Raw genomic sequence first — 26,867 nt, 5'->3', positions numbered from 1 at the left:
GTATACACTAAGAAACTTCGGATAACAAGTCTCAAATCATTATTAGTTTCAAATCTGTCCAAATGCATGGTATTCCTTCACAAGACCAGATTTGAATTTTGGTCGTAAATCACTCAATTCAACTCAGAATTGAGCATGGTTAGTGGCGTTGGAAAATAGACTCATAAAACTATATTTTCTCAGAAGAAATCATTTTCAAAATCTGTCCATAACTAGCTCGTTCGTGAGCATCAAGTTGCAGTTCATGTTCTGCCCTTTAGTGAACAAACGATACAGGACAGCAAACTCTAGATGAATGGTTTGGCACACTCAAGTGGAACCAGAACGTGCATTTTATACCAAATTAAAGTTGGGAATGTCTAGTTTTCAGTGCCATAAACGGCACTCGATTCCGACATCAGAGCACAGAGTTATGGACGAAACAAGAAGGCTATCTGAGCATTACGGGAAATTTTTCCAGGTTTGCTAGCTTTGCGAGATTAATCCATTTGACCAACCAAATCTCAATATTTTTCGATGAAACTTTATACACCATCTATACAACATATAAACATCGTATACAAGCCATTAAAACCTCAAAATTCTGCAAAAAGAGGCACGATCATAATAGGGGCAGAATTGAAAACTTTACATCCATGCTCTCCTTGAAGTTTATACTAGCTATGCACCATTAATCTACCAATTTGAGCACTAAACCAACATTAAATCCATCATCAAGCATCACATCAGCCATCAATCCAAGAGTGGGAGTTCATAGAGCCCATATTCAAAATTTTTCAACAATAACAAGCTACCCACATGAATATCTAAGCTCATAAGTGTAAATCAACTTCCATAGGCCAAGAATTTGAGGGTTGATCGTCACTTACTTGTGTGATGAACAAGGGCAAAATTTCGGCTCCCTCCTTGTCCAAGAAAATCGTGGATTGCTCCCCTTTTTTTTTAGTTAGATGTAATCTCCAAGAGTTAAACTAAGTGTGTGTGAAATTTGGAGTGAAACGAAGGAAGTTTGATAGAGAAATTTGAAAGAGAAAGTTGAAGCTTGGAGTGTTCTTTTCTCTTGTGTTGCTCGGCTAATGAGAGCAGAAAATGAAGAGCAATTGCTAATGATAAGCTTCTGTGAGAAGCTTTAAGATTTGACCAAAGTTTGTTTCAAAAGTCAACTAGGAATAGTGCGCGTACGTGCGCGTTTTGTGCTCGATTCCTCTCGAGTTTATTTCACTAGTGCACTAAACCTCTAATGCACTTATATTCATATAAATATTATTCACTCTTACTTACTCCAAAATAAGGGTTTAAAGTTCCTCAACTAATCGCGCGCGTGAAAACGAGTATCTCCATTTTAAGCGCGATAGAGTGAAACTTCCAAGAAATTCTTATAACGATCGTACCACTAACTATCATTTGAGTATTTAAACCTAAAATTTCCTATTTTCGGACCATCGTGCAAGTTTTCAATTTTCCAACCTCATTGTACCCTTAAATCGGTTATCGTTCTCAAACGTGCATTCACTATCTTTACTTAACGGGTTTCGAAAAATTAATTTTTGAAACGAACCACTCTAAAAATATAAGTAAGTTATAGATCAATGTAATTAGGTCTCAAGAGGCTAGAAAATAATATTCGGAATAAATGGCCAAGTAAATAATTAAATGAGCTCGAAATAAGAATTTAATATAAGAAAATTTGCGAGTCTTCACACCATTACATGTCTTATTCTGTGCACATATATTTATATAATTTATTTTTAAAAAATTCATTGAATCCGTCCTATCGATTGAACCGTGATTCAAACACTTCATCGGTTCAATAAACTGTCTAGGTTTCAAAACATTGGTTGGGAGATACACCCAGAGCAAATACAAGTCCTGAAACTTGAAGAACTTTGTCACATTCTTCTCAATTCTTGTGCAATTTCTTCTTGTTTTGGCTGTAATGTCTTCTCCGGTTGAAGGATGAAGTTTTATGGATGCCTTGGTGATAGAAACATGGATGGTCTAGAGGCTGGTAATGATAGCATGAATGAGGAAAAATGGTACACATTCATTCAGAAGCATTTGGGTTCTTCTCTTATAAAACCAATGAAAAGACATTTTGGTCAGCAAATTAAAACGGTTACATGCATGGGCATTTTTGACTACTTGAAAGTTTTAACGTTAAATTTGCTAATGTAGACTGATGAAGGGGATAAACTGAGGAAAACTAAGCCGTATGGGGTAAAGTGAGAAATGAATTAAGGTTTGTTTGATAACATAAAAAAGTATTGAAGTTGAATTTTTTCAGACATTCAGGTGTTTTGAATGTTTAATAAATGAAAATTCATCTGTTGAATTTGTGTGTATTTTTTTCAGTACAAAAATCCTAACTGAATGTTTAATTCTGATAAGAATGAATAGAATTACTTTAACTATCTTATTTTATCTACCAAATCTATCATTATTTGTTAATTATGTTCAAAATTCTTATTTAATTTAACAATTTGATATTCTCTATCTAACAGTTTTCTATTTCTCTTTTCTCCATTTTTAATGATTTTCGCATCTTTTCAATACTCTTCATATAATATATTTTATCTTTTATATTAGTTTGATTTAAAAATAAATATTATCATTTTTATACCTAATATTTTTAAGTTAATTAATTCATAGGTTCTATTTCTTTTTTGGATGAAAAAGATATAAGGGTAAAATTGTCAAATTTAAATTATTAAATATTCAGTTATAAATGTTTATCAAATAGTATAAATAGATTTAACATTAAAATTCAGACATTTATATATTTTTTTCAGTATTTAAAATTCAACAAATTAATTGTTTCAGAATTTAGATTCAGTTTTATCAAATGGAATCTAAACCTAATGGGGATAAAATGTAGTTAACCCGAAGAACTATAGACAAAAAAGGACAGGTAAGACTCGCCGGAGAATAATATTTAAGCTTCTCCTTCTGCCACTTCTCAATCATTAAAAAGAAGAAGGCACCTCTCCCGCTTCTCATCCCTTCTTGTTTTAATGGTTTCCATTGAATACAAGTTTCTCCATTACATGTTTGGGACATGTTTATGAAAATATCTTAATTGGCTCAACTGGTGTTCTCGTTTTTTTCACCTCCTTTTGTATGCATCTCTCTATTGTTCGTTACTCAAGGGTTTCTGATCAGTCGGGGAGTAAGTTAACAAGCAAGAGTTAAGGAAAGCATAAAGTTTGAAACCTAATGGGGAAACGCGCAAAGGTTTCAATTGGTTGGCAATTAAAGAAGGTAAATTCATGCCTCCACACTGTAAAGCTGCAAACTTTTTCCCATTTAGGCGATTTTTAATTGTTCTTTAGGTTGTTTTTTATTTTAAAGCTTTCATCTTTATGATTTCACAAAGAGGTTCAGCTACTGGAAATTTAATGGTTTCAGATACTGGAATTTTACAAACTTATTTTCATTTAGTTTTACTGTATTGTAGTTGGTTTGAGATGTATTTTGCTTCTGCTTGTTGATTCCTTTTTAAATGGGTTAATTGAGTTTTGTGAATTACCCAATTATACCAATTTATTAAATGGGTATTGAATAACCTCTTTATACCCATATATAAAAATTTAAGATACCTATAACCAGTTATTTATGGACGAATATGGGTAAATTTAATTAAATGAAATTGTTTGCCACCTATAACTATTATCAACCACAGCTCAGAGTAGGCAATTAGATCTTGAAAAACATGTGTTACTGTATCAGGTCAACTATTTGAGATGAAAAAGAAAAATTCATCAATTTAATATAAAATAATAACTAGTACGAACGATAAGCAACGCGTAAAAATTAACATGGTTCGACTTGATCACCAAGTCTACGTCCACAGAGAGAAAAATTATTCTTACTATGAGGGAAAACTATAAGATTATAACTTGATTCTCAAATCCAACTCTTGTATAATTCTCTTACCTACTAAGAACTCTCTCACTCTTTTTCTTATTTGTCTTTTTGTAGTATGCTAATTTACCTATTTATAAAGAATATTATTTGATCAAAAAATCAAATAACAATAAGAAATCAATACTAATTTCTACACTTATACATAATAAAAAGTAATTTCTAAATCCTAAACAAAATAAAATTTTTTTAACTACTATTTCAAGTAACTAAAATCAATTCAAAACTAATTATTTTTCACACAAAATAAGGATCTTGACTAAAAAAAATTAAGTCAATTTTCTAACAAATCTCCACCTTGACGAATATTTCTTTTAGCAAACATAGCAAACTATCCAAAAACTCTATTTGCCTTTTTATCACAAAATACTTTGATGCCTAACTACACACCTGAATCAAGACAGTCTTATTTTCAATTAATTCAATTTGCAAATGAACGTGTGTAGTTAACTGATTCCAACATCTAGTTGACTCACGAGAAGGGTTTCAAATCACCTTCTCCCATAGCAGGATTTTTTCTCTCATCACCATTTGTAATTCAGGAGTATTCTTGGATCTCCTTCCTTACGCTACGCTCCCAACCTATTGAGATATTCAAATGGTACAAATTATCATATTTTCTCCCTATCAACAAGACCGTTGTGTCATGTATGATTTTCAAAATTTCATCTGCAGCTGAAAAGTGGTAGCCCTCGAAATCTAATTGGTTCAAATAGATTAGATTCTTTCATAACTTTGGAATATATGTCATACCACTTAAAGAACGAATCTTTCTATTCAACTATTTGATTTTCACCATTCTAACACCTTTGACTTCATAATAGATCTATCACCTAAGGATACAAAATTTATCTTTTTTCTTTGGAGAGTATCAAAATAGTTTAACTTTGAGTAAACATGTGAAATATATTCAAAATCTAAAATTCAAACATCATGACAAGAGATATTATTACCTTTGAAGATTGTGAGAATATCTACACCCGATATATATCCAGCAATATCATCATACTCTCTCTCAACATTTTTCTTTCGATGAGGGCAATATCTTTTGACATGACCAAACTCATGACAACCAAAACACTGAACTCTACCTTTTCTCTTAACTTTTGAATCACTTGCCTTAAAATTCATTATCAAATTTTTTTTCTCTTTTATTCTCTCCTCGAGCGATTAACGCAGCTTCTTATGTCACATTTCGATTTGTCTTCTTTTATTTTTCATAATTCAACAAAGATGATTGCACATTTTCGAACTTTAAAATATCTTTCCCATACAACAGGGTCGTTACGATACTTTCGTAAGAATCAGAGATTGAGGTAAGAAGTAAAAGGGCCTTATCTTCTTCCTCAATGTCTACGCCAACTTTTTGAAGTTGATCTAAAATTTTATTGAATGTATTCATATGATTCATGAGGTTGCCACCCTTTTTCATCTTTAATGTATAAAGTTGTCGCTTCAGATGCAATTTATTGAATAAATTTGTAGCCAGATAACTCTTTTCTAATTTTTTTCAGAGGTCTGCTACATAATCTTCCCCATTTATTACATTGTTTACGATGTTGTCCTCAACATAGAGTTGAATCGTGCTCACATATTTTGCGTCCAATCTTTCAAACTCATCATCCTTCATATTTTTTGATTTCTTGCTCTTACCATTCAACACTTTTATCAAATCTTGTTGAATTAAAACATCTTTCACTCTTCTTTTGTCAAAAAGTGAAACTTATAATTCTATTAAATGGTTGAATCAGAAACTGTATAGTTTTAAATGCCATGGTATATCACCAATCATTCAATCTCAAATAATTAATCTAAACTCCAACGGAGCTTTGATACCATTTATTAGGGTATCAGACCAATTATTTGAGATGAAAAAGAAAAAATTAATAATTTAATAGAAAATAATAATTAACACGAATGATGAGTAACACATAAAAATTAACGTGGTTCGACTTAATCGCCAAACCTACGTTCACAGAGAAAAAAATTGTTCTCACTATGAGAGAAAAAATATTACATGATTACAACTTGATTCTCAAGTCTAACTTTTCTATAACCCTCTCACCTATTAAGAACTCTCTTACTCCTTTTTTTTGTATATTTTTGTAATATGTCAATCTACTTATTTATAGAGAACATTATTTGGCCAAAAAATTAAATAATAATAAAAAAATAAATACTAATTTTTAGACTTATACAGAATAGGAAATAACTTTTAAATCTTAAACAAAATAATAACTACTTCTAATAACTAAAATCAATTAGAAAATTAGTTACTTTTCAGACAAAATAAGGATTTTGACTAAAAGAAATTAAATCAATTTCCTAAAAGTATGAATAAATGGTCTAATAAACAACTTCCAGTTCATCTGATGCTGTTGGCTTAGTTCCTATCAAACTTTGGCTAAGAGACCATAAGATAACCTTAGAGTAAACTATTTAATCCAAGGCCTCAATTTAGCACACCATGAATTCCTAGGAGATAGTTTTAGAAAGAACTTGTTTATTCCAGTAAAGTTTGGCTTTTCATTTGGCTAATATACTTTTTAATTGTCATTAACAAAGAAACTTATAGACAATAGTAGATATGAGGGACCAATGAAAGTAATAACTATCAAATTCAACAATTTGACTAGAGATTTCATGCCTAGTTGGACAATAGAAATATCAAACAGTATCTACATATTAGATTAACTATGGAAAAAATGTACTAAAAAATCACAGATATTTCTAGATACAATCTTTCAAACTACTTTAATATAAATGTCAGGGCAAATTGGTTTTGCTCCCTAGATTGGGAATGAGATGAAAATAGTAAAATACAAATATTCTCTTTAGTTAACATCAAATGCAATCAACCAATTGATTTCAAATCCACAATTCATATATATTTTTGTACCCACTACATCACAGTGTATTCAATGTGAGCTCCAATGATCCCTATGGGTACTAAGAGAAAAAATACCAAACATTGTAAAAAGAATATGTTCCACCAGACTCTTTCTCCCTCTCTCTGCCCTAAGAGGCTCTAGCTGTCTGTCCTCCACCTCCTAGCTCACCTACCCTTTCCTCCTTCTCTCGTCATTCTAACATTCCTACCTATTCCTTTGCCTATCTTTTTTTTTCTTCCTATACAACTTCACCATAGTTTGTAGATTTAAAACCTCAGAAACTGTAAAAGCATTTTGGCATTTTTTTATTTGGGATATTGTGTTGTTTTTCGAGATTCACTGAATGCTGTCTTGGTAACCTTCCATCTACCTAACTTTACTTTTTGGCAATTCACCACTTTGATGGCAACTCTTAAACCATTAGTTTGTGACTTATGCAGTAAACGTCAGAAATTGATCCAACCAAAGTAATAAAAGAATCATAAACTGAATACGTACAATAAAGCAATAAAAGAATCCTAAACTGAATATGTAAAATAAAAGAATCCTAAACTAAATACATACAATCATTTAAATGTTTCAGATAAAAAGAGAGCAATAAAAATAGAAAAGGAACCAACTAAGCTCGGAGAAAAGAACAATATGACAATGCAGTAAATGTCATAGCCATTGTTTTTTTTTTCGCTGGAATATACGTAATATATTAACATGCTTGAAAACCTACCCATTTACAAGTTCAACCCCTTATGGCAGCTGTCCATTGTCATAATAACAACCCTATACAAGAAGAAAAACGTCATAGCCTTTGCTTTTTTTTTCGCTGGAATATACGTAACATATTAACCGACTTGAAAATCTACCCATTTATAACCTTATAGCCCACAGTACATTATCAGTAATAACAACCTTAACCCTATACAATAACTAGATAATAACCACCTAACCAACCAAAATCCAAAATCTTCTTCATATGTTCATCAGTTCATCACGGTAATCTCCCGCGCTATAGCCAAATCCTTAATTGTTCTCCTTGACGTGCCACTGATTTGACACAAAATTTGAATGCCTTCTTTCTACCTAAACCAACTCGAGTTGAGAAACTCAAGAGTGTTAACTCATTATTTTTGGATGAAAGATTATTTGGAATATTTTTTTTTAAAAAGATACTATAGTACTTTTCTGATGTGATGTATATGAAATAAAAAATAATTAAAAAATGTGTTGATGATACAAACAAATCAGTGTGCGTAAATAAGGTGCAATCCAAACACACCACATGTATTTAATTTCATTTCAATAGCAACCTCCATTGAAGCACGAGAAAGCCAAAACAAGAGTGTGGCTCTCAGATAATCATGTTGGTTGCCTTTCAGAGTTGCTGCGCGAGACATGACAAATTCCTCCTGCCACGATTGAAGAATGCCATCTTGGTTGGATTACAGATAATCCATGAATATATGTAAACAAAAACATCATAGCCTATTTTTTTTTTCACCGCAATATACTGAAAACCTACCCATTTATAGAATCAATCCTTATATCCGTACCCATTTACAAATTCAACCACACCACATTCCCGGTAATAACCTTAACCCTAACCAAACAAAATCCAGACCTCCTTCATATATTCATCACGGTATCACGATAATCTCTTGTGCCCTAGCCATATTCAGAATGGTTCTCGTTGCCCTGCTGCTTATTCGACGCAAAATCTGAATTCCTCCTTCATACCCGAACCATCTCTTGAGTTGAGAAACTGTGGTTAAGTCCATTTCAGTAGCAACCTCCATTGAAGGACGAGGAAGCAAAATCGACAATGAAGCTCTCAGATGATCGTGCTTTGAGAGCTTTTGCACGAGCCATTGCAAATTCCTCTTGTAGCTGTTCAAGAATGCCATCCTAGTTGGATTCCAAATAATCCACGAATTTCCTGAAATGTTGAAGCTCCCTGATAGGCCGAGTAAGTCACTTGCGTCTTTTAGCCATCTTCTTAAGAGAAGAGAAAAAGATAGAGGTACAGAGAGAAAAAGAGAAAAGGCAGGACAAATAATATTCTTTTTTGGTTTTTTCAATTTTGCGTGGTAAGAGGCTGGTGAAAGGTGTAGTTTATTAGAGAGTTGAAGAGAGAGCTCCACTACTTATTTCTCATATCTTGACCCTTGAATATTAAGAATTTGACGGTCACTATTTACTAACAGAGCTCGATCCACGTGCTAATGTTCAAATGAACCAAATTGTGCCACGTTTAACTGTTATTTTGAGTTAATTTTTAAGAATTGCAGTTTACACTTGGCATAATGTCCTTGGTTTGAGCTCTAGCACGCGGATCGATCCCTGTTAGTAAATAGTGACCGTCGGATCTCAAGAATCGAAAGAGCCACATCCGCTAACATTAAGTATTGGTTTCATCTACTGTGGAAAGCTGACTCATGCTGGAAAGAGCAAAGGAAAGTAGGACAACACATCATTGTGGGGCCGGGCAAGATGTGGCTATTAAATGAGTGAGTACCAAGTAGCAGCAGTTGATTATGAGGGTCCCATTGTATTTCTAGGAAAAATAAAATTCAAGCCCCTCAACAACTTATGGGTACTTGTATGCACCCAAAATTGGCATTAATTGGGGAGTAGCCCCCTGAACAAAATTTGAAGGGTAATTTTGGTAAGTTAAAAGCCCATAAATCGGAGCATCTGTTTTCCCTAGTCTACTTGATAAAATAATAGAAAAAATTGGTCAGATGCAATAATCCTTGGGGATATGCAAAAATGAAGTTACGTGTACTCCAATATTAAGCTGTAAATGCTTACGTGTACTCCAATCATGTTGGTTGCCTTTTGGAGTTGCTGTGCGAGACATGGCAAATTCCTCCTGCCACGATTGAAGAATGCCATCTTGGTTGGATTGCAGATAATCCACGAATTTCCTGAAATGTCGAAGCTCCCTGATGGGTCTTGAAAGTCGCTTGCTTCTACTAGCCATCAGTCTAAGGGTATGTTTGATAAAATTAAAATCTAAAAACTAAAATCTGAAATCTGAATCCATTAAATTATTGAATTATTAAGTATTAAATCTAATATATTGGAGAGCATATCACATTCAATAATAAGTGAATAATTTATCACTGATTTTGGGAGGAAGTTTTGTCTAGAGAATTCAGTGTCACTTAATTAATTTAGATATTTAATATTTGGTTATCAGACGATCTGAATATATTAAAATTTGAATTCATTAAATTTAAGTGTTGAATTGAATTATCAAATAGGATCTAAGAAACAAAGGAAAGAAAGAGAAGACAAGAGAGAATGAAAGAGAAGAATAGAGAGGGGAAACAAAGGGAAGAAAAGAAAGGATGGGAAAGAGCATATTCTTTTTTGGTTTTTTAATTTTGCATGGTGGGAGGCGTAATTTATAGGGGTTGAAGAAAGAGCTCTACTACTGATTTCTCACATCTTTATCCTTTGAATTTTAGAATCTAATGGTCAATATTTACTAACAGACTCAATCTGCATCCTATAAATCAAACTAACCAAATTGTGCCACGTGTAACTACGTTTTGAGTTGATTTTAAAGATTTTACTCTTTCGATTTTTGAGATTTGATCGTCACCATTTACTAACAGGGTTGATTTGCGTGCTAGAGTTCAAACCAAGCACATTGTGCCATGTGTAAACTGAGTTTTGAGAGTGGTGGCACTATTTGACGGTCACTATTTATTTATTTTTCCTTTGCTGAAAAAGTTTGTACTAATTACAATAAAAATTAGAATTAGATTAAAAAAAGAAAATAATTATGAATTCTTACTATATTTGATCTCATAACTATAGAATATTAGAATATTTTCTAAATTTATTAATATATATAATTTAATTATATATACATGAGTTCGGATAAGGTCTGGTATATGTTTGAATTTGGATATAGATCATAAAAAATCAGACCTAAACCAGACTCATAACTCTTTTACAAGGTCTGAATCAGGGTAGGGTCTAGATTTGAGAAATTAAATCCAAACCCTATCCAAATACACTGGGTCTGGATTGAATTTGGATAAGATCTGATCCATTGACATGCCTAATGCAAATACAATTCTTCATATAAAATATTATTATGAATTACCTATTAATATTTTGCCTCTTCATTGGCTTTACTTGGTTTGATCAGAATTTCATCTTGTAAATTTTCTTCTGTCTTTCACCAATATTTTTACCCATTTGCTCTTTCTTAAAGAGTAGTACTAACACAAATTAAGATGGGATAGCAAACATCCATCCCCAAACTCTAGTTTTTTTCCCCAAACTACAGTGTTTGTTTCTACTTTCATTAAAAACTCCTAATAAGCAACCTTTAACTTTAAATTTTTCCATTTTATTTTAGTATCTGATTAGACTTGTCTTATAATATAATGTATTTATTTGGTTTTATTCAAAACTTGTGAAATTTACAAACTCTGAGATTTGTAGCTAGTTTGGGAGTTTACAATAGAAAATAAAAGAAGAGAAATGGTAAGTTAGAAAAGAAAAGAAAGGATGGGAAAAGATCCAAGTTTCTATCTCAGTTGTTTGGGAGTTTTAAGAAAGAAAAGAAGGTAAATAGTTTTTTTTTTATTTGGGAGTTGAATATAAATAAAAAGAAAAGATATTTAAACAAGTAACTTTACAAATATGTCCTTTCTATAGAGTGAAAGAAGGTGTTTTGACGAAAATTTTGTAGTGAGGGACTCCTTGGAGATTAAAATTTTTCGTATCAGAATTTTAAGGATAATTTTATCATATTTAAAAATTTACTTAAAACTTCCACACTTTCCTTCCCTTTTTACGGAAAGTTTTCCTTTACAAGGGGGAAGGTGAAATCCTTTCAAATCTCTTTTTTCCCTTCACAGTTTTTGCTCCCAAACACTTTCAAAGCCTGTCTTTTTTTTTTGCCTTTTCATTTCCTTCCTCCCAAACTAGCTATTGGTTTTATGAGAGAAGAAGAAAATATGGAGGGTTCAAGTGAACGGTGGCAGCGGCGGAGAGAGTTCAGTGTAGATCAAAGCGACCACCATTCCAAAAATACAAAAGGAATCTCAACAGTTGTAGACGAGAAGTTTGCATGGAAGAAGACAATGAATATAAGAATCCTTATGTCGATGTTTATGTCCTAGTGAGCGCCGTTTTCCTCACTTTCACACAGTTGAAGCAGCCTCAATCGCTGGTATGAGCATTTAGACTCCATCCATCTCCCGTTTCTTGCATGTCTGTTTTGTGGATTTCGTAGATTATCGTTAAAGAGAAGAAGCAGAAGACACCTCTACCGCTTCTCCCTCCCCCCACCTCATCCCTTCTTGTTTCAATGGTTTCCATTGAGTACAAGTTTCTCCATTATATGTTTGGGACTTGTTTATGAAAATCTCCTAATTGGCTCAACTGGTGTTCTCATTTTTTTCGCCTGCCCTTGTATACATCTCTCTTACTCGGGGGTTTGTGATCAGTTGGGGAGTGAGTGAGCAAGCAAGAGTGAAGGAAAGCTTAAAGTTTGAAACCTAATGGGGAAACGCGCAAAGCTTTCAACTGGTTGGCAATTAAAGAAGGTAAATTCTTACCTCCGCACTGTAAAGCTTCAAACTTTTTCCCCTTCAGGCGACTTTTTAATGGTTCTTTAGGTGTCTTTTGATTTTAAAGCTTTCATCTTAGTGATTTCACTAAGAGGTTCTTTGAGATTCTAGGTTCCAGATACTGAAAATTTACAAACTTATTTTCATTCAGCTTTACCGTATTGTAGTTTATTCGAGATTTATTTTGCTTCTGCTTGCTGATTCCCTTTTCCTTTTCCCTTTCATGTGCAGTGTTCAAATAGGCGCCACCCTCCGCAGCATCATCTTAGTCAGGTGATGCATGACGATCGGATCAGTCAATTGCCTGATGAGATTCTTGTTTTTATTCTATCCTTGCTAACATTAAAAGAACCAGCTCAAACAAGTGTCCTTTCGAGTCGATGGATAAACTTATGGAAATACACTCCAAGGCTAGATTTTGATGCTTCAGCATCTTTAGACCGCATTGAGAGGAATCCAAAAAAGCTGCTTGGGAGAGAAAGTGGTAGATATGTCAATTGGGTGAACCGTGTTATGCAATTGCACCAAGGCTTGACCCTGGGTGAATTTAGGCTGTGCTTTGACTTGGGCATATCATCCCAGAGTGAGATTGACAAATGGCTTGAATATGCATTTAGAAGGACCGTAAAGAGGTTAGAGGTGGGCTTGTCTAGAAGTCGTAACCATTTCCGTCATCCTTCGCAGTGTTATAACTTTCCAGATCGCTTACTTAATATAGATAATGGCTTGTCTAAACTGATTGAGTTTGGGTCCCTCAGAGCATTGTGTTTGAAATATGTAAATGTTACTGGTGAAGCTATTGAGAATTTCCTGCATAATTGTCGTTTTCTTGAACGGTTGGTTGTGGTTGGCTCAGGAAAGTTAGTCAATCTTCTAGTCTCCGGTTTGTCCCTTGTGTTGAAGCACTTGGACATAAACTCGTGCCACAATGTTAAATCAATTAAGATTTGTGACTGTAACCTTGTCTCCCTTGGGATATGCAATGTTGAACACCTTGTACTTATGAATGTTCCTATGCTTGTCGAGGTATTTGTTCGTGCAGCTCCTCGCGTTTTTTAGCCGTGTGTTCCCTCAGTTTTCCTTCTTTTCCTCTCAGCTGGAGAGTCTTGAATTGAAAGATTATGTGGCTCAGGTTAGTTTATACACTTTCAGAATGTAATTCTTTTAGTATTTTGCACACGGGCTGACAACTGCTTGCTTGACGATTTTACTATCTTAGAATATTGTGAATCTTCGTGACCTTCCTCAACTAAGTCAACTAAAGGAGTTGGCGATGTACACCGGTGCTTGGGATGATTATAGTCTAATGGGAGTGACTTCCATCAAGGAATGTCCAAACTTGCGCAAATTTGTATTGCAGGTATGTGTTTGTCCTTGAAACATGGAGATACAAGCTTTGTATTCACTCCTTTGATAGAGAAAAGTCCCTAAGTGCAAATATATGCCTTTTTTTTTTGCTGTTTCAATGAGTACAAATGTTCTTGATTTGGATTGGTTACAAGGATGTTTCCAGTTCTGTTATTCTGCTTTACTCATTTACATGTTTTTCCCACATAGATTAATATCTGCAGTGGTAACGCTTCTTATTCATGGTTGATTGGTTGGTCAATCTGACTTGGTAAATGGATTTGATTCATTATATCAGATTATATGTTAGTCTGAAAATATGTAGGTAATTTCCCTTGTTTACTGCATTGTCAATCTCTGGGCAATGCTCTGCCTATGCCACTTTCTCATTTGATTGACTCTCATAATTTCCTTTAGCATTGCCAATCTGGAAGTGCTACACATTGTCATGAGCAACTTCTTGATTCGTCTTTGAAGGATTTCTAACCTGTTACTGCACAATCAATCACTGTTGACCTTTTATTTGTTTTTCAAATATGATAAGGTTACCACTACCTTTAAAGCTTATGCAGCAACAAATTTTTTTGCCCTTTTGGCATTCACATGCTTCTTTTCTCATTATTCTTGTTGCCATTGCCATTGTCTGTAGGTTTTTCCCATTTCATAAAAAATGAACTTAAGATGCTGATGAAATTGCAAGGGTTCTCTATGAACTTCACATAAGAGTTGCTTTTGGATCATTTTTACTTTGAATGACGGTCAGCAGTGGGTACGATCTGTTGTTAAGATACATCATTAATAATGTTGTGATTTGTACGGAATGGAATAATATTCTTTGCCTAATTCTAGTTGATCACGGTGTCTTGTAGAATACTCAAAACTTTCTTAATTTATCATCCTGTGTAATTTTATTTGAAATGCTGCTGTCTTAAAATGCACATTTGTGAGGGAAACAATTTTTCACATGTATGAGAAATGTACTCCAAAAGCTTAATTCTTAACCCAAAGTTTCAGAACATACTCGCATAGGCTCAGCCCTCCAGCAAGGCTGTGAACCATGTTGATAGAAATTTGCCATGTTGCATCCTTAAAATTTTAATGCCATAAAGCCTTACAAAATTTAGATTCTTGCTGCTGCTCTGTTTGTCAGAGAGAAACAAAGCTAGAGAAGTTTGTGAAAGAGAGAAATAAACCCACATTGAGAAGCTCATCAGATGCCCAGATGGAGTAAATCACAAAAATGGAGTGAAGCTAAAAGAAATCTCTTGCCACCATTGAGTTTAAAATCTGAACCCAGCTCTGAATGTCCCTCAATTTTTGCATGGCTTTTGTTCAGTACTTTTTTCTTAGGTTCCGCACATTGACCCCCAAGTAGCAGGTGTGATAAATCAACATAAGAATAGGAAGGTTATCGGCAGACTTTGAAGAAACAATAACAACTAAATTTCGTTTCCCTTTTTTCAACAACTCAAGGGTTGAACCACCCAAAAAAAGAAAAAAAATTGCCTGGCACTGGTTGCTGATTACCTTTCCAATTGAGATCTTGCTTAAGTTGAGGAGCTCCCGATGAGATCGCTTGAGTGCAAAGAGTCTGATTTCTTCTGAGGAGAACATATTTGAAGTATATACCCCATTTCAATCCTTTTTGTCTGGCAAACAACTGTGCAATCTGACATTCCCTCTTGGAAGGGTTTAAAATCAGAGAATTTGCATCGCTTCAGAGCAAAACATCTGGTCTGTGTGCTTTCCTGCTGAAAGGATAGTGTCGTTTGTACTGTATTGGAGCAAGCACTCAAGAGCCAATTAGGGGACGAGAGAGCAGCCTCTGATTTTGAGCTTTTTAAATTTTTATTTGTTTGGTATTAAATAGCAGAGCGATGTGGCTGGTTTATATCCTCAGGGTCCATAGCCATGCTAGTTGAGCCTATGCCAGATTTTCCTTAAAGAGATTTTTTTTCGTAAGTTGTACTTCCATCATTTATCGTAATCCTATAAACAAGAAATTTATGAGCTTTTGTAAAGGTCATCTGTTCCTTCACTTTGATGACTCTGAGTGAGTGATGATGGGGCATTTGGGGAAAGATAGATGAGCATAGGGATGTAAATGCAAGAAATCGTACTCTGTTGAGGAGAAAGATGAGAATGTGAAATCTCTACTCTTTTGAGGAGAAAAATGCTAATGAAGCATGTCCACTGAAGAAAGAAATGTCAAACTGGGAAGGGCATACTGAGGAATTAGTGAATATGTGTATTTGGGTTGCAATGCATTCGGATTATAGGCTCACTGAAATATATGAAATAAAAGATTGGGAAGTGTTTAGTCATAGTGTAGGATTTATGGGAAACTGAGTAGTGTGATTCTGAGTAAGGTAGTATTGCTAGTGAATGAAGGACTTACTGCAGTTCATAAATAATTTGATACATTGGTCGGATAGTAATAGTCTGTCCAGAATGTCTTAGTTTCTAATGAGAGAGCAGTCTTCCTCTAATTACAGGAAGATTTTCCTGGAATGCTAATATTGTGAAAGGGCATCACCATGCTAACTTATTGCATTTTCTTATCAGAGGAAACTAACATACATAAGACACTACAGAATCTGGAACTGCATTTGCAAGTGAAAGTAAATGGTGATTAGAGCAGTTTTATCCTGAGAGAACAGAGATGCACCATAAAGTATTGTTCATGCTTTTGGCCTACCTTTACTTTAATATTCTAAAACCACCTATACTGCTACTTCTAGAAAAATTTGTCTGTTTTTCTCCTTTTTTGTTGCTAAAGAAACGCTATCACCAGTCAAAAGCAATTCATGAAATAGCTTTCAGCTGGAGAGTGCTAGAATCAACTCAGCTAAGCATCCAATAAGAAGCACTTTGGTTCCATATCGCTGCTGACGTCATAGAGGAGAGATGATTGGGAATCTTATTAGGATCTTCAGGACAGATAAATTCATATCTATCCCGTCGCTCCTGTTAGACTGTTTGACAATGTATAGTCTGTGGGTGCCTGCTTCCAGAAAGAGCTGAAAGATTTACTTGAACCTCCCTTTTAATGTACCAATTTTACTTGTTCTCGTCCGTAAGCATGATGTATAAATAGTAAAAGAATAGTCTCAAGTAGTCCAAACCATTTAGTTGCCATTTATTGTGCTGGAACTGCTTTAAATATCGAAATCAGAATTTTAAGAAATATAAGCTCTGCTCATTCAACTAAAGAAATATCCTTAGAGGTTTCCCATTGGCCCAATCTTTTTGTACTTGATGGTCTAGTGAAGGGACAAAATTCTGTTGGATTCAACACAGCCTCTCTGCTACTTAATGCACTGAAACTGCTGCTCGAATTTTGCTGGTCAGTTGCTGCCTTCTTGTAATCCCTCGAGACTAGAACGACGTATGTTTGGTGGGATAGCCAGAAATGGAATGTAGAGGAACTTAGAAAGCATTTTTAACGAATGGGTCTATCACTTGGATGAATGCTTTTATCATTCTATGTTTGGGTACTTTTCTGCTGATGTCATGGTTCTTCTAGATTAACATGATTCTGAGTTGTGCTATAGAAGATAACATTTCTTTTATGTTCATGTGAAACTTAATGCTACATAGTTGATTTTTGTGCCTGGGTCGTTGAGGTGTACTGGCCCCTTCCTTTTCCCCTGCATGCTGCAATTATGTTTCTCCCCTGATATTTTTGCAAAATATACCCCCCTCATACTCATCCATATGGCCAAAATTTGTGGCCAAAAATGCAAGGGAAAGAAAGAGAAATTTGCATGGTTACAGACTTTTGTTAGTTGTCCTGTTTGGTCTTCAGAGTTTGTTCTTTGATGTTTTGGCTTTTGTTAGTCTTGCATTTTGTGTTCTCTTACCCCTTGTGATCCTTGTTTAATTGCCAATGTATCTCCTTAACAGTTAGCTGGGCAACACCTTCAAAGAAAAACAGAGAGACGGTAAAGGGTGCAAAATGCGCCCTCATATTCCTTGAAGTGATTGAGTTGTGTGGATATTGTGGTCGCACTAGTGATGTTGAACTTCTCATGTGTTTTGTTGAGAATGCTGCTGCCCTCAAAAAATTGTTCTTGATCCTCAATTATCTGGTCATCTTAAATATAATCTCCATACTCATGTCCGCAAGGCCACCATAACTTCTGCTCTGGAAGAGGTAAAACAACTGGTACCCAAGCATGTAGAGTTGGTGATCCTATAACTGGAGATGCAGTTCAAGCAGTGGTTGAGCGTTCAAAATGCAACTGCTGTCTAAGCCTTGGCTCTGAAGCAATATTTGTGTTTACGTTTGGCTTTCTTTGGGATAAAGGGTGCTGGTTGTCTAGGTAAATTATTGTAGAATTTTGAGTTATTGTATGCGGTAAGTTTAACGTTGGTTTTAAGTTTCGTTTTTATTTATACCATTTTTTTACCTGAGTTCTTACAACACTGGTTAGAATTGCAGTTGTCTGGCTTCTCTTCCTTTTAAGTGTTCCTTTCAATTATTCAGTATATATGCCTCTATCAAGATTGAGGCAACGTTGATCCTGGCTTGTAGCCAAGCACTGAACTAAACAGATGTTTCAGAGAGAATGCTTATCAAGTGCTTAATTCTGTTGTTTGTTGATATGCTTTTTCACGAGTATTGTGCGTGTAATAATAATATATGGTTTTGAATTTTGAAACCCATTTTTATCCTTACTCCTATTAGATAAAACAGATGAACCATGTTTTCGCTGTTTTTGGAACAAAAGGCTAAGTGTGAAAGTACCAATTTTAAGAGCAAAAGCTCACACAGGATCCTTAGGGAGTCCAGGGATGAGCATTGAACTCAAGGAAATGTTCTTCAAGGCTGGTCTTAATGTTGCACGGAACCATTAGACAAAATAGCTCGGAAAGCTTCTTGAGAGTGAAAGCCACAAGTATGCCAATTTTAGTGAATTGTATCATGCAGTTGCACCAAGGCTTGACCCCGGTCGGGTTCAGGCTTTGTTTTGAGATGCATTCAAAGAAGAATGCAAAGTCTAGAATTGAACTTGTTAAGAAGGGGGCAGGGAAGTTGGTCAATCTTCTAGTCTCCAGTCTATCTCCACGTTGCGACACTTGAAGATAGAACTATGTCAGTGATGAATCAGTTAGCATTCGTAGCCGAAGATCATTTTAGTTTCGGAAGAAGAACGCCTTATCCTTGCACCGGAGACAAACTTCCAACCATAGCCGGTTGTCCTGTCGGCTTTCCTGCTATATCTGTCATCTGGAGAATCGTACGTTGGAAACTAATTTCCTGGAGGTTGGTTTACAATACCACTAAAACTTGGTTTTCTATTCCTTTCCTGCCTGGTTCTAAATTCTAATAGATGCTTACTCTGGCCTTGTCCTCCTGCACGCTCGTGGAGATCAGTCATGAATATCCTGAGCCAAGTCAACTCAAGCATCTGAGGATGGATGTTGGCTTGATTTCTTTGATGATAAAGGCATGGTATTGTAGCCAAGCGTTATTACTTTAATCAAACTCAAGCATTTGACAGCAAAAGGTCCCTTAGGGTCCTCATTAACGATATTCTACATCTATGATGGACAAGTCATGGCAATCTACAAAAATAGTGCTGTTCTTTGGTATTTGATCTTCAATCAAACTCATACATGATTGGATCAAATTTCACACGACGAACGGAGCACTTTCCCGACATTGGTTTTTGTTTTCTTAACCGTTTGAAAAGACTTCAAGCAAGACAATGATGTTATTTATGAAAGTTCGAAAGGAACAATATCTTAAATTTAGTGAATTTGCAATCAACGAAAAAAGTGGAGTCAGCTAAATGTGAGATGCAGAGTCATCGTTACAAGTAGTGGGTGCCGCTAAGATGTTACCTCTCATTTGCCAGCATGCTACATCTGGATATGATGATATCTTAATTTATTTCACTTTTTCTGTAAGTTCATGCATGATCCTCTTATCTCCAGAAAGATCATTCTAGGATAAAAAGAATGTTCCCTTTCTTCTTTAACAAGATATGGATCGTGAATATTTTAGTACTCGATGCATTTATTGTACAAATTGCAAGAAAAGATTATAAGTTCACTTCTCAAGTGGGGTTTTAGTCCCTCTCTTTTGAGACTACAAGGTTGCGGTTGCAGTAGCTGCTCGATTGGTCAACTCACACTCAAGAATCCAGATTGTGGAGCACTAAATAAGCTTCCAAAAGAACAAAATCTTAATCCACGTATATCTTAAGAATTGCTAATCAAAGGGGAATCAGTGCCCTTCATATATAAATTGAAGCATCGCTCCTTCAACAATTTCATTTGATTCCTCATTGATGTAGCTGCCATTAACAAGAAATGCTAGCCATTAACAAGAAATGCTAGCTATCTAGCTAGCTATTGTCTAGGGACTACAAAATCTTAGTATGATTCAAGGGCCAAGAGTAAAAGCATTTTCAATTTAATTTGTTTGTATTTGTATCATATACGTTTTCAACTTTGCCTGGCTGTTCTTGGAAGCCAACTAATGTGGAAATCCTAGTCATGGTTAGCCATCGCGGGTCGTAGTCACGTCGCGGTCTCGATTGTTCCACATCCATCACGGCATATCGGTTGAATATCGAATGATACGCATATTATAGCACATAAAAGTTTCCAAAAATTTTGAAAAAATTACTAAAATTAGAAAATATCAAAAAATGCACAATTTAAAAAAATATCCGAGTCGACTCCGAGTCGACTCGGATATATCGGCCAATATCATGCTTCACGGATTCAAATCGATTAATATCAACTAAGTCAGAGTGAGTCGTCCCCGATATGATAATATCCGTGATTCGGGGATCAGTATCGTGCCGGTCCCTTCGTTCCGATTACTACTCGGCCGATACCGAACCATGATCTTAGTAGTAATTCTTTATACATATCATCCATTGACTAGAATAGCAAACCATATAAACAATGTCCCCAGTTCGTAGGGCCAAGGCCAGACGAATGGACCTTAAGGGCGTGGGGGCAACGGCGCATGAATATAATCAAAGTGCTAGCAAAATGGCATCTTTTCGTATAATTGCTAGTGTGTTCTTTGAGTGATAAGTGCCTTTTTTTTCTTTTCTGAGCAACTAATAAGCACGTGGAATTTGCTGTATATTCGCGCTTATGCAAATACGAATCACATTTCAACTTCTCCATGTCATTCTGTGCTAGGATGCAATCAAATCAAGCAAAGCATATAAGCACGAGATATCATAAAATGTCTTTGCTAACTTTCTCAAGCCAGTCACCTCACTACATAATCTTCGATTTGGAGGAATATTCAAGCTGTTCAAGCACACAGTAGTTGTCAACTTGGCTTGTGTATTGACTTCTTTTTGTTTTTGTAGCTTCCTTTCGGCCAAGGGCAAGAAGTTTAAGTCGTGCACATTTTAATAAGGTCTTTTCTAGTAGTGATGTTCCTATGTTTCTCTGATAATGAAGCTTCACATGATTTTATACATAGAGTAGAGATTATATATATATATATATGAAATGTAGATCCACTTTTCTTTTTATTTTTAAAGAAACTATAGAGTCGAGTACGTGCAATAGAATTCAAGAAAGCGTATTTACATTTTACAAAGGCACACCAACATGTTTGCAAGAATTCTTCACACCGTTCGATTTGTCTTCATCATGTTTTGGACAAAGGGGATGGAGCCGAGGAATTGTGTAACTTCACGGAGCCAAAGGGCCAATTCGCCCTTTGCTCTTACTATATCATTAAAGGCAAAAAATCCGTGAGAAAGAGACCTTACAAATGGATTCCGTGAGCAAGTATACATATCTTGGAGAATGGCTATGGAAATGGGCATGCATTAGGATTCCGTCAGATCTTTCACTTTCAAAAAGCTTGGCTGATATCCGACGGAAGAAGGGATGGAATTGAAGGCCTAGGAATTTTACTTTCTATCCTTAATTATTGAGCTACCTTTCAGGCTGGGATACCATAATAATTTCTTTGTAGCTTGGGAAGTTAGTATAGTCCATGGTTTTTACAGACGAAGACACAACAACAAGTGTCAATTCGCAGCAGCGCACGTTTCCTTTTGGACCATTGTAGGTGGTGCACTTTGCATCTAGCTAGTTAGAATCCAAGAGAGATGTTAATATCATCGTTTACTATATAACAAGTAGATAGAATAACCTTCAAAGCTATGATTATTCCACTTTCTATAAAGGATACATCTGTTTGATATCACGCCAATAATTTTGTTCAAAAGGGCTGTCTTAAATCCTAATATAGTTAAAAGTTTTCTTCAGTCGATGTTTGATGTGATGATGATTTCAAAAGGGTTCCGTGTGCGATAAGATACTTGATGTTGAATAAAGCTTGAACCTGCGCTCTCCAATATATTCATTAATTATAAAATTCCACCAAAAAAAAAAACAAAAAACTTTAGGCTCATTAAACACTCATTATTGAGTGAGATGTTAGGGTGTGGAGATTTTGTGGGGGTTGGGGGGGAGTTTCTAAAAGTTGATAAATTTGTGTTACTGCTGTTTTCTTCTTGTTATGATTACAAATTTGACCATAAAGGGGCACCACTTTAATTGATATGAAAAGACAAAGCAAGAAACAAGACATTTTATGAGGTTAGATTGAGACAGACTCCTTTGAAGAGAAAAATCATTCCATGGGGTAAGGGTTTCCTACAATGAGCAGTTGCCAGGCAATTAAATTATTGCAAACATCACAATCATGATAAAAGCTAATTACAATTATTTGAAATACATTGCAAATTATGCCCTCTCTTTCTAACCAAATTTGGGGAAACTTGCATTGCAAAAATGCACCATTGCATGTGTTGTGAACCGCCTAACTAAGGTCATTCACTTGAAGAGATGGTTTACCCCCCCCCCACCCCCCCCCCCCCAAAAAAAAAAAAAAAAAAAAAAACTCATAAGAAGATGCAATCCACTTTTGATCTAACTCAACAAATTCTCCTACCCAACCCTAAGAAATATTAAAATGAATAAAAATCTTTAAAGGAGAGGAGGCCCATGGAAGGATATTCAGATTTGTGGGAAGGTGGGGGGAGAGTTGGCAGAAGTGAAGTTGTAAGTGGGGTGGTGGCTTAAGTGGGCAGAGCATTTTGGGCCTGTGTGGGCCATACCTAGTGGGTCCAGATGAATCATTGCCAGGCCAACAATCATGTCACGTCAAAAGCTATTTGGGTCCACCAGCAGCTGCGTTTTTTCTCTTCCAAACCGGGCCCATGTTTAACAGAAAGACCCGTGGTTACGGTTAGTGTGGCAGTTTTTTCAGTTGGTTTGAAGTTTAAGCTTTGAACGCAACCTTAAGACCTTTACATGCCGACTTGGAAGAAACTTGGCTCTGATTAGTGGCCATTAATTAAGAAGGATTAGAAGCCCTAAGCAAATCTATTTAATAGTTTGTTGACTAATTAAGTGGGCACTTGCCCCGTTTGCCCAATGGAAATGATCAACCAATCAAGAATCTAGGCTCAATGTTTAGCAAATGCGTTATACACAAGGTACGCAAGGGCAAGCAGTTGAATTCAATTTTATGGTATTAAAGATGAAAAATAGGTTTTAAGAGCAAGATTATGGTTTTGGAGCAAAAATGAGTCATGAATATAAACAAGACAGAGCCTGCGTGTTTGCTAACTTTCTTATCAATGCATTTGAGCTCAAAGAAATATTAATTAAGAAAGGATGTACCATATTATTCATGTTTCGCTTGACTTACTTTTTTTTTTTTTTGCTAACAAGAGAGCGGTTGAATTTAAGAAGTGGAGAGATAGAGAAAAAGGGTATTAAAATCCAAAATCTCTAAATTCTGGAGTTTTAATTTTAATCACTAGACTAAAACTTTCTTAATTGACTTGAACTAATTTATAATTTATGTAGAGGAGGTGGGAGGAGGAACAACAATGCAAAGATCTTTTTAGTGATTTGCCTTTCACTAGAGTGCCCACGAACATGAGCTAAGAAAGTTACTTCCAAAATTCATGACGATTAAGTAAGGTTGGTGATTCTATAAAGTTGGTGAAGTTGGTAAGCCAGTAACTCAAATTTCAATTCGTTAGCTCCACCTGATCAAATTCGCCAAGCAATATATTGAAGCCCCTCATGCTTTAGAAAATGTCAAAGGAAAAGAAATGAATATATGTTCAATGATAATTTTTTTTTATCCTAGCTTTTAACCCAAATTAATGTAAAAACGAAATATTCCAGTGCTAGGCCAAGGTAGATTCTAAGTTGTGTCTTCATTCTTTTTTTTTTTTTTTTTAAGAGTCAAATATATGTGTTTTCATCTTTTTTCTTCATAAAAAAAGATGCGTCTTCATTCGGGTTCCCAATTCTCATGGATTACTTCTTGTCCTACACATGCTGCTCTTGTCAGTGCTTAGCTATACACACTACTGTTGCGTTGCACATTATGCATTTTGTTCGTAATTTGGGCAATATCAGAATGCATGTAATATTTCAAAATCACGTATCTACAGAAGATCATAGTTGGTAAGATTTTTCTGATGAAAACAATTGAAGAAGAGATGAAAAAGATAAAAAGGAAATACTTATTTATTTCTCGAATCAGAATTATTGGACTAAATTTTCTGTCCTTTCATGCTTTCCTCTTTAACTCTTTTTACCTTCTTTGTTTGGGAAGAAGGGGGACCGGAGTTAAGAATGGCGACATCTGTACCATTTCTTGCTTTTCAGAATCGAAAGCTGGTTCTTGAGGCTGATATCCATATCTGGTCCAATATGAACACTGAAATTGTTTTTACAAGAGTGACAGGCCCATGAGTAAAAGTTCACACTGATTTAACATTATGCTAAAAGTTCTGGTTTTTTATATAAGCACTTTGATCATCTATTTTGGATGGGCATTATTTGGATAAGAATTATTTGCTTGCATTACAAACATATTTTTTAATTTTTTTAACTATTTTTTATCTCACATACATCACATCACAAAATGTGCTGCAATAATTATTCTAAATAATATTTCAAATAAATACACACACATATATATGAAGTTTTTAACATGCCTCACAATTTAATGGCATCAATTATTTGAAAAGGATGAAGAGACACTTCTAATGATAGCTTTAAACTAGTTAACCACCATTTTTTTTTTTTATAAAATAGAAGTCAATATTATTAATAAACTAGTTGAAAATCGTCTAGTATGATTTGCTTGACAAATAAAACTGTATTAATGGCAGAAAATATATAGAACATGTCACCGATATATCTAATTTGAAAAATCATTAAATTTAACAGAATTACAAAATATACAATATAACACTAAGAATCACAAATCATTAAATCTGACCAATTGCATGAGTTGCTGTATAAATATGTGTGCATATCTATTCCTACAGATCTACTATTCAACTGGTTTAAATTCAAAACTGATGCGGAGATTTGACAGGAAGATCCAAAAAAATTCCAAATCTAACATATAGTTCTAAGGAACTCTATGATCCACGAAAACAAACAAAAAACTAAACACAACTCCTACTAGTTGTAGAGTTTTGTTTTGGTTCCTACTAATTATTCCCTAAGATGCATATAAGTATTTTCTACTCAATTAATTAATTAATCAATCACTTTAATTAGGAATAATTTTCCTCATGACTACATTGTGTCATTTTTCAAAGGTGCTTTATGTGAATAGATGTTAGCTTTCTTAGCCACTCTAAACCTACACAACTAGGCTTAACAATAGGCCATAAAACTTGATTTTGCACTGTAACTACTGCTAAATTCTCATACCAATTGTAACAATTATATGCATCAAGATTGAATTTTAATTAATTCGAGGTTAGGCTCCAAGTTTGAGCAGGGAAAGAAAAGTAGAATTAGTATTTTGATCAAATTGATCAAATTAATGATTATTCTTTTTTTTTTTACCCTCCCACTCCTCTTCACCCCCTCTCACCCTTAATTGTCCCTGATTATTCCATTTTTTTTTTATCTTCACACCCTCTCCACACCCTTGTCACTCTTAATTATTAGGCATAAAATTGGAACATTGAATCTGATAATAGAAGACTCTTAAGCATCTTCCCTTGACCACAACGATTATTCCATTTCTTGTAAACCAAATCAAAGATTCACGCCTTCAATTAAATTAGTATCCTTCCATCTGCCTAACTTACTTTTTGACAATTCACCACTTGATGACAACTCCTAAAGCATTAGTTTAGAAGTTATTCAGTAAACGTTAGAGATTGATCACAATTTGTAATTCTTCATAAAGCATCTTTTAGGGTCCCTTGTTTTGACTGTGCATGCATGGAAGGAAACCAAAGAGAACCCGTCGAGTGCAAAAGAAACTTTCACATTAGAAAACGATTCGAACATGTGATTTATACTCATTCGAACACGTAAAACATGTACAAACGAAAGAATCTCTTGCTTTGAAAGATATACTCCTTAAAAACTTAAAAATGTAACTAGAAAATTATACTAACACAGCTTTATTGAGTTTTAGGTGTGGATACTTCAAAAAGTAAGAACACAGAAATTATAATCTGATTAGGGGTCTCAAAATGATTCAAGCTTGCTTTAAAACCATTCTAAACACCTGAGTTTAGCACTTGATTGTGATCAAAAACTTTTTTTTTCCTCTTTTCAATTGCTTTTGGAAATATGCTTTTATTTTTTTTAAGAGGCAAAAACGCTTTAAAGGCAAAATGGATGCTTTTGGATTCTAATTTTGAAAACAAGAAGTGGTTGATAAAGGTTGTCCGTTGAGTTTGGCATATGTAAATTCTGTGAGGCTCTCTCACTTTGAATTAAGCGGCATGGTCGGTAGATTTTGTGGACGTCGTTGAATTAATATGCCAAAGGCTGTCCTGCAAAAGGGGAGTTTAGTTTCTTAAACACCGATGTGAACTAGCAGAAAAGTCATCCAAATATTCCCAATACATCTTTCTTAATTCCTAAGAGAACATTTTGACCACAGCAAAAGCTAAATGGATTCCAGTTTTAATGCAAAATCATTGACAGCATGCTTCATAGAAAAAACATATATATTGACTGCTGTTCCCCAAGGAAGTTTCTGGCAAACTTCCTTCTGTAGATGTCCAATATACAACTGTTGTATTATACCAAAAATGAACCCATGTAAAACTTT

General features: G+C 34.8%; 2 protein-coding genes across 2 annotated transcripts; both read left to right on the top strand.

Moving 5' to 3' along the window:
* The first annotated feature begins 11,901 nt into the window (after positions 1-11,901).
* LOC113750305 (F-box/FBD/LRR-repeat protein At5g22700-like) lies at positions 11,902-13,409 on the top strand. Its single transcript, XM_027294300.1, has 3 exons — positions 11,902-12,003; positions 12,635-13,263; positions 13,349-13,409. Exons 1-3 carry the CDS (start codon positions 11,902-11,904, stop codon positions 13,407-13,409), a joined length of 792 nt encoding a protein of 263 aa, XP_027150101.1.
* LOC113749951 lies at positions 13,086-18,256 on the top strand. The gene is made up of 3 exons (XM_027293840.1): positions 13,086-13,535; positions 13,623-13,763; positions 17,657-18,256. Exons 1-3 carry the CDS (start codon positions 13,410-13,412, stop codon positions 17,696-17,698), a joined length of 309 nt encoding a protein of 102 aa, XP_027149641.1. The 5' UTR covers positions 13,086-13,409; the 3' UTR covers positions 17,699-18,256.
* Positions 18,257-26,867: the final 8,611 nt, after the last annotated feature.

This window comes from Coffea eugenioides, chromosome 10 (genome assembly GCF_003713205.1).
Source record: "Coffea eugenioides isolate CCC68of chromosome 10, Ceug_1.0, whole genome shotgun sequence".
In the NCBI taxonomy this organism is placed as follows: domain Eukaryota; kingdom Viridiplantae; phylum Streptophyta; class Magnoliopsida; order Gentianales; family Rubiaceae; genus Coffea; species Coffea eugenioides.
The sequence above is the reverse complement of the archived record's forward strand: the minus strand, read 5'-3'. Positions and strand labels throughout refer to the sequence as shown.